The sequence below is a fragment of the Prunus mume genome, linkage group LG6, assembly GCF_029339155.1.
Source record: "Prunus mume cultivar Tortuosa linkage group LG6, ASM2933915v1, whole genome shotgun sequence".
Classification (NCBI taxonomy): domain Eukaryota; kingdom Viridiplantae; phylum Streptophyta; class Magnoliopsida; order Rosales; family Rosaceae; genus Prunus; species Prunus mume.
In genome coordinates this window covers 16565508-16574515 of record NC_142703.1, presented here as the reverse complement: position 1 = coordinate 16574515, position 9008 = coordinate 16565508, and the positions used below count along the sequence as shown (strand labels likewise).

The 9008-nt window shown below is 42.2% G+C and overlaps 1 protein-coding gene across 1 annotated transcript; it reads right to left on the bottom strand.

The window, feature by feature from the left end:
- Nucleotides 1-8384: 8384 nt before the first annotated feature.
- On the bottom strand, nt 8385-8801 carry LOC148916265 (uncharacterized). Its single transcript, XM_089055086.1, has one exon. It carries the CDS (start codon nt 8799-8801, stop codon nt 8385-8387), a length of 417 nt encoding a protein of 138 aa, XP_088911212.1.
- Nucleotides 8802-9008: the final 207 nt, after the last annotated feature.

Sequence of the window (9008 nt, the reverse complement as noted above, 5' to 3'; positions counted from 1 at the left end):
CTATATCATGTGGGAAAGTTAGAAACTCTTGTTTTTCCTTATAAATTTTTTCTAAAGTTTAGTTGCAAGCATTGAGACTTCATGTATATACTTATTAGTAGGGGTGGACACGGTACGATATGGTACAGTATTGAGCCCGCACCGCTACCGATACCGGAAATTTAAATCGGTATGGTACGGTATGAGATTATGATTTGCCAAAATTGGTACCGTACCATACTGTGCCAAATCGGTATCGGTACCATTTCGGTACCAAAATGATACAACTAAAAAAATGAACCAATTCAATATTCAACACCAAAATAAGTGATGCCTAAGTTACAAATTCAAAGATTCAACATATTCAATATCCAAATCCTAATCAACATATTCAATATCCATCAATATATTCAATATCCAAATCAACCAAATCAATATTTATCCATCAACAAATTCATCAAACTCAAATAGTTAAAACTCATGCCTTATGACTTACAAACCAAAATAGTTAAAATTATGCCTTATGGCTTACAAAAATACAACACAATCCAAACATAAATGACAAAAACATAAAGTTATACTATTCGGTACGGTACGGTATTGACCGGTACCAAAATCTTGATACCGCTACTATACCATACTCTATTGGTACGATACGGTACGGTACCGAATATCTCCTCATACCAAATGAAATGGTATGAAATCGGTATGGTACGGTGCGGTTATGGTACGGTTTCGGTATTTCGGTTTAAGATGCCCACCCCTACTTATTAGTAATGTTTGTACATCTGACCAAGCAACTAAAAACAACTTTAAGAAGTACAAAGAGTCTCACCTTGAAATATTACAAGATGTGAAGACTCCCTTTCACCTATAAAAGGAGACTACTCTACACTTAAGAAGGGATCCTTAAATTGGGTTTGATCTTTAGTCATGGGCTTATTCCTTTTTCCCTTTATATTTAGGCCCAAACCCTTGTACAAATGTAAATACACATTATTATAAGAATGAGAATATACTTCTATGTAGACGTAGCTCATTCATTAAGGAGGAACCATGTATATCTTGTCTTCTGTATATTTATCGCTTGCCCAAATCTTCACACACATGTTGAAGGTCCTCACTTTCACCCATCATCCATCACACCTCATCTCTAAGTTAGACTCAATCTTAGCCGTCCATTTTTTAGCATCAACAAGTAGTAATCTCACTACAACACAATTGCTCTTGTGTTATAATTAGAATTACGCATATATGGGATTAGCCAAGTTGGCTAGAACGGATATGCTCCCCACTCAGCACTCAGACTCAGCACTCGAGTTCGAATTCCCCTCCCCGTAATTTAAATTAGATTAAATAGAATATTGCTTGTCTATAAAAAAAAATAAATTAGAATTTCCATATGATTATTATATTGTATATGCTATTTTGACTAAGTGCCAAAATCCATAGTGTAGCATAGAAATGCTACTTTGACATTATACCATATAAGCAGTTCCTTGGGAACACATCATTGACAAAAACATTGACATAGGGGGTATGGTTATGTGTGGGCATGTCAATCTGAATTTGAAAGAATTAGACACTTATGCTTATAAGTGTTTTTTTTATAAGCGTTTTTATTAGAAGAACATCAAAGTTTGTATGAAAAATTCACATGTTTCTTGGAAAAGCATGTTGGAAAAATACAGGTTTAAATACTATAACTAATACATTTTCTTCAAACAAAACAAGATTTTATGAAATTGATACATGAGTTTTAAAAGAACATGTAGGAGTTTTTTTTCTTCCGATAGCTACTGGGCTGAGCTGCCGTAAGGAGCAAATTGAATGAAATTACCCCCGTGTCTGAGTTCAAAGATCATACCCCAAAATGTTTCAAAAAGACAGTAAAGCCTTAAAAAACACCTTGGTTACCTTCACCAACTAAAATAATGGTTGCTTACAGATAAATTCTTAGTGCTTACAAGTAGAATCTTAGCTTGACATGAAAGACTTGTGGCATGAGAGCAAACTTGTCATGAGTTTAGCACTAAAGAGAAGATTAAGTGTTCCTAGGGGAAAGATGGGGTATTAAGGTAGGAGAAAAAAGGGTTTTGTAGAAAAGTTTGGTTAAGAATGAGAGAAAAAGAGAAAAAGATGGCTTGAGTGCTTTTTGAGGCAGCTTGACAGAGGTTCCGTCAAGTGTTAGAACAGTATGCCAAGAAGGAAAACTGAGGAGGGAAGAGATGAACTAAGCGCAAAAATTGCTGGGTTTTGTAGGCAAGAGAGGAAGCTTGCTCTCTAGTTGTGAATGGTTTTTGTTCGGTAGAAGAGACCCTATTTATAGCCGTTGGAAGCCATATTTTTCCAAGAAATCCTAATGGTTTCTATCTCATTTTGCCAAGTCTTTCCCTTCCTTTCTCCCCTTATCCCTTCAATCATCCTGTTTTGGTGAAATTTACTTTGCTCATTTGCACAAAATCAGGGATTTTGGGAGGTCAAGGTTCCTTTCTTGCAGCTGCACTAGTAAAGAATTCCTATTTTCAGATATCTCCTTTCCTCTCTTTCTTTTCCTCCTTCATGGTCAGATCTGATAAAGGAAAGAAATTGTATACATGCTGGTTTGAATGGTGGCTCCTTGAGCGCCAATAACTTTTGGTCCCTTGAATGTTTTGCTTGAAAACTTCTTCTTTCCCTCCCAGCAGCCCACATGGTCTTCCAAGCTCTTTCGTGGCTGTCTTTCAGCCAAATGCTGAAGCCTTTGCTGCTTCTTGCTTCTAATTGTATGGGCTTTCTAAGATGGCAAGTCAATCTACCAAACAAATGGGCTGATCTCATCAAGTTTTGGGCTATATTGGTTAATTTTAATGGACCATTTTGGTTGGGCTATTTTGGTTAGGTTATTTTGGTTTAGATATCTTCCCTTTTTGTGCTCACTCACATGTTTGGGCCTAAGAAATGGGCTTGGGTTCCGAGGCTCCCAAGCAACTCGGAACCTCCATTTCTCAGCCCATGAATGGGTCTCATGACAACTTATTACCATCCATATCACAACCCACTCAAGCAAACCTTGGGCATTTGAGTGGCTTGGGCCCACTTAGGCTTGTAGCGTGGTTGGGTGTGACATAGCGATTTTTAGCTTGGCATGACATGTTGCTTGGCATGTTTTTTTAATTATGATGCTTGACGGGATAATTGGCATGGATTTGTAGTGCTAACGTATTTTTATAATCTTAATCTTGATTCCTAGCATGACAGATTATTTATTTGGCATGGCACACGGGGTGTGACTTGTGCGTGGTGGATCTTTGTGTGTGCCAAATTGGGCTTTTTCTGAATCATGCGTCATTTTAGGCCAGAAATTTATTTGGGCCCAACTGTGGATTTTTTAGGCCTCAACAGAACCTTAATTGAGTCAAGGTAAATGTTGGACTATAACCTTAAGAAGAATTATGCCCCACACAGGTGCTTATATGGTCATTGGTGCTCGCCTCCTAAGATACAACTACACTTCTCCTTGCGAAACAAGAACTACAATTCCAAAAAATCTTAAATCAGATTATGCAAGAAACCTGTCACATAATATAATGAGTGACTATTCTAAGACTTTGTATACAAGTGGATATGCAGAGACTGAGATTGAATTAGTTGATTGCAAGAAGGACCCTATAGATGCTAAAGAGCCCCTTTCCAAAAAGGTGTGTCCCAAATTGAGAAGCCAACCAATGAATTTATTGAATAAATAGGTGCATTAATACATTTTCAGAAGATGAACGTAAAATACTCTTTATTAATGTCCATTAAAATAAGAAAATTAATATTAAAATTTGTAAGAAATCACTTGGAAGTTATTCCTTCATAAATTGCTTTTGTGAATTAGAAGAGCTTATAAATGCTTCTATCAAGCATTATTAGGAGCGTTTTTGGTTTTTAGAAAACATTTTTAGCCATTTTATAAGCAGTTTCAACCAAGCTCTTAGAAAAGAAGTAGGAACTGTCATGGTCCCCTTGAGCCCTATATGCAAAGACAAATACTTGAAGTGTTGCTTCTTTCATGCATTACAAATGATACATCGACTTATTATTATCATGCTTTATTTTTTGGGAGTTTCACTAAAACACCCAAAACAGGGGTTGAAATTATAAAAAAACCCAAACACTATTTAAACATATAAACACACCCAAAACTCATCATTACACACACTCAAAACCCATTTATAAACACACCCAAAAAGTTGACTTTGAGGTTGATTTTGGGTGTGTTTCTATGTTTAAATAGTGCTTGGGTTTTTTTATAAATACATGTCTAGGATTGAGTTTATTTATAAATTTGTATAATTTTTTTATTTTTATCAAAGTTAGAAAGGGGAAGTGGTTTTTTCAAACACACTGTCAATGTATCATGAGGTTCGAATATGAAACAACTAGTTTACATATTGTTTGTACAAATTTCCTCACGAGGATATTCGTCTAAGATTCCTTCGTCTTCTCCACTTCTTTTTCTCCCTGCAAAACAGATCGGGGTAAAAAGACCACACCCGGGGGGTGTTGGCCAAAGGCCCTCCGATGCCTAAGTTAGGTAGGGTATTTCAAGGAAAACCGGGTGGCCGGAGCCGTGTGTGGTGGCCGGAGCCTTGTGTCAGAGAGAGAAAGAAAGTGGTGGCTAGGGTTTGTGAGAAATAATTTCTGCAGAGTTTCAGTAGGAATTTAGACGTACCTTGACCTTTGTGCGTAGCCAAGTATTTATAATGGTCTCCGAGATTAGGGTTTCAGAGGAATAATTCCATAGATGGAAGGGAATTATTCCTCCCCTATTTGGAATTGATTTGATTAATTAGGGATTTGATTTATTATGGTAAATCAAATCCCTAATCGTGGTAGGTATCAGATCAAATCCTAATTTAATTAGGTAACTCCTCATTTAATTGAGAATTGGGGAATGAATCAAATCAATTCCCAACTTAATTAGGTAATTCTCAATTTAATTGGGTAACTCCCAATTAAATTGAGTAACTCCCAATTAGGTTGAGTAATTCCCAATTAGGTCAAATAATCCCCAAATGGAAGGAATTATTTGACCTATGGTATGATTTAATTCGGTTCCCACAAATGCCCCCCAGCTTCTGCATGGCACGTGGTGGCATGTAGGAGATGTGAATTGTTTGTTGGGCTGTCCAGCTGTAACTGGGTCTTCCTCCTTGGATTTGGGCTCCTGAATGGAGGAGGCTTTTGACTTGCCAACTGGTCTTTGACTTGGGCCGTCCCTATAATGGAGGCAAGGTGGCTCTTTGGAGCAGTGGCAGTTTGGGTCGGCTTATTTGTGGTTGATCCAAACTACTTCAATTCCTTCTTCTTTTTGTGTCACGAACTAGGAACAATATGAGTCAAGGCGATCATGTGTGGAGCACGGACATGTTAGAAGTCAGCGGCAGATGGGTAGGGGAGGTTGGCGACGGTCCGCTCATTCCTCTCACCTACTGTGATGGTAAGTTGCATCCCTTTGATCTGCTACAGCTGCCATGGAATTCTTTGCTATGTGTTTGACTGACTTCTGTCTCATGCTTGTAGAAAATGACATCCACAAGAAGCTCGATCTTGGCCCAGACACGACCAATGTTCATCAAGCTTTGAACGTCCTTGCCGGTTACTGTGGATTGCGCTGGTTGCCGAGTGAACATCGAAGGAGGTGATGGTCCGCCTCACCGAAGATATTGAAAGATGAGGGCTGCATGGCTCGGACCTAGATGATCTGCCAGTTGAGCGGGAGAAGTCCTCGACCAAGCTTCCTCATTCTTCCTCGAGCAAGTCTTCCGTAAGAGGGTCTCGTTTGCTGGGAATGTCCCTATGGGAGTTGCTTCTTCATCTGCCAGGATCAAGCGCCTCGTCTGCACGAACATTAAGAAGATCAATGGCATGCAGGAGGTCCGGGACATTCTCGGTATTCGCCGAACGCCTAAAACTCATGATCTACTCGTGAGGAGGTGTTGAGAAAGCAGGTTTGAGTGCTTGTGCGATCTTGGGATCAAACCGAGAGGATCGACATCTGTCTAGCAATCACGACTCGTCTGCAAAGCCACGAACAGTCAAGCACGGAGTCGACTCAATGTTGCGAGTTTCGGCCAAGAGAGCTAAAGAGTCGTCGCTCGAGCAAAGAGTCCTTAAGTTGCGCGAATCGCCAATCCAGAAGTTGGTGATAGCTCCACCTGGTCAAGTTCGACACTCATGTTGAAGCCACGGAGGCATCCAAGCATGAGATTGTTGCTAATGCGTACAAGCTGGGATATTCGGAATGCAGGAATAGTGCTTCTCCTTGTTGCCCTCTCGAACATGAAGACGGTAAGCAGCTTTATCTTGACCGCCCCTGCTCAAAGTGAGCAGAGCAATGTTGTGGATGCAGAAGCGGTTGAAGAGCAGATAGCAGATGAAGCTGCAATGGAGGAAGACAACTCCCAAGGTGGCGTAGCTGATAAGGCTAGACCATATGCGAATGAGTAGGCAGGTGAGGCCGTTGAGTAGATGGTGCTGGTTGGCTGCTTTGTTATGGAATTTTCAGTTGCCTTTCAAACTTCAATTCTCATTATATCTTGTAAGTGTACGTCCGGAGACATAGCACTTGAAAGAGATTCCATTGAGTTTGTACTCGTGAAGTAGCTTGCCCACAATGGAGGTAAGGCTTGTCGCCTACGAGCGTATGTCAGGGACACAATGCTCGAAATAAAAAGATTCCATTGAGTTTGTGCTTGGCATGCAATGGAGATTAGGCTTGTCGCTGCGAGCGTATGTCGGACACAATGCTCGAAAAAGACTCCATTGAGTTTGTGCCGTGAAGCTGTCTGCAATGGAGATTAGGCTTGTCGCTGCGAGCATATGTCGTGACACAACGCTCGAAAAGACTCCATTTAGTTTGTGCGTGAAGCACCGTCGCAATGGAGATGAGGTTTGTCGCTGCGAGCGTATGTCGAGGACACAATGCTCGAAAAAGACTCCATTGAGTTTGTGCTTGTGAAGCACGTCTGCAATGGAGATTAGGCTTGTCGTGCAAGCGTATGTCGACAAAATGCTCGAAAAGACTCTATTGAGTTTGTGCCGTGAAGCTTGTCTGCAATGGAGATTAGGCTTGTCGCTGCGGCGTATGTCGGGACAAAATGCTCGAAAAAGACTTCATTGAGTTTGTGCTTCGTGAAGCAGCCTGCAATGGAGATTAGGCTTGTCGCTGCGAGCGTATGTCGGGACAAAATGCTCGAAAAAGACTCTATTGAGTTTGTGCCGTGAAGCGCTTTTCTGCAATGGAGATGAGACTTGTCGTCTGCGAGCGTATGTCGGACACAACGCTCGAAAAAGACTTCATTGAGTTTGTGCTTCGTGAAGCAGCCTGTCTGTAATGGAGATGAGGCTTGCTGCCGCCATGTGTATGTTCGTAAGACATAATGCTCAAAAAAGTACTTCATTGAAAAGCTTGCTCTTGTATTGATGTTGGTGTGAATACATCGCTTTATTGAATAAAGGAAATTGACAACAAAGGTAACATCAAAAGTAGTTCGTCTTTAATGGAAGTACAGGAGGCTCGTCGCCTGCTAGCCAAGCTGGTAAGCGAAGAGTTTCATGGATAGTATCTTCGAAGGTGGTGGGCATTCCATTGTCTCGGAATTTCTCTTCCTTCTAAAGTATCAAGGGTGTAACTTCCTCTGCCCCCAGATCGGCTGATCACGTAAGGGCCTTCCCAGTTTGGCTTCATCTTCTTTGACCCTTGCCTTGGTGCTGTGATGAAAGTTTTTCTAAGCACAAGGTCTCCAGGCTGAAATTGTCTGATCTTGGCCTTCTTGTTGTAGTAGGACGTCAAGCTGCTGCTGGTAGGCGGCAACTCGAACAATGGCCTTTTCTCGTTCTTCTTCGAGCAGATCAAGGTTGACTTTCATCGCTTGCGATTTGGTCAAGACTGCCCACCTCAATACTCATGGAAGGGACTGTGATGTGTGGGAATGATTGCTTCATCCCATAGGCTAGGGAAAATGGTGTCTCTCCGGTCGATCTCCTTTTGGTCGTGCGATAAGCCCATAGGACTCCTGGCAGCTCGTCGACCCATTTTCCTTCTGCGCCTTCCAGTCTTTTCTTTAGGCAGTCTAGCACTATCTTGTTGGATGCCTCTGCTTGGCCATTGCCTTGCGGGTATCGAGGTGTTGACAGGTGTTGTTTGATGCCATACCGCAAAGAATGCGGTGACTGCCGCCACGAATGTACCATTGTCGGTGACTATCGATTGCGGGCAACCGAATCTGCAAATAATGTTCTTCCAGATGAACCGTTCAACATCGGCCTCCTTGGTAGAAGATAAAGCCTCGGCCTCGATCCATTTGGTGAAGTAATCAGTGGCAACGATCATCATCTCTTTGTTGGCAGGTGCCGTCGGCATAGGTCCCACCAAGTCAATGGCCCACTGCATGAATGGCCATGGATTCTGCGGATGGTATTCCTCGCGGGCAGGCCAGGGACCGCTTGTAGCGTTGGCATCGATCACATCTTCGAGCATACTCCGTGGAGTCTTGGCGCATGGTAGGCCGAAATAGCCTATGCCGAGAGCCTTCGAGCAAGCGATCCGCCCCAGCGTGATTTCCACATTCGCCGTCGTGTATCTTGCAGAGAACCTCGAGCGTTTGTGGGTACTTGATGCAAGTGAGATGAGGCCCGTAGTATGATCTGCGGATAAGCATGTCGCCTTTCATGTAGTATCTTGCAGCCTTCTGCTTGATTTTTCTGGTCTCGGACTTGTCATTGGGCAGGTTTTCATTCACTAGGTAGTCAATAATTGGGTCTTGCCAGCTCGGATCCTCATCGATCTGCATCAGTCCGGCTGCTCTGCCTCCTCTATGCTAGGCTGGTCAAGGTGCTTGACCGGGATGGAACGTCTGGGGTATCCAGCCACGATCCTAAGCTTGCTAGTGCATCTGCGTGCGCGTTCTCTGCTCTGGGAACTTGCTGGATGGTGAAGGTGGGAAACGCCTTCAACAACTCTTGAACTTTGTCAAGGTACAAGATCATCCTTGGGTGCT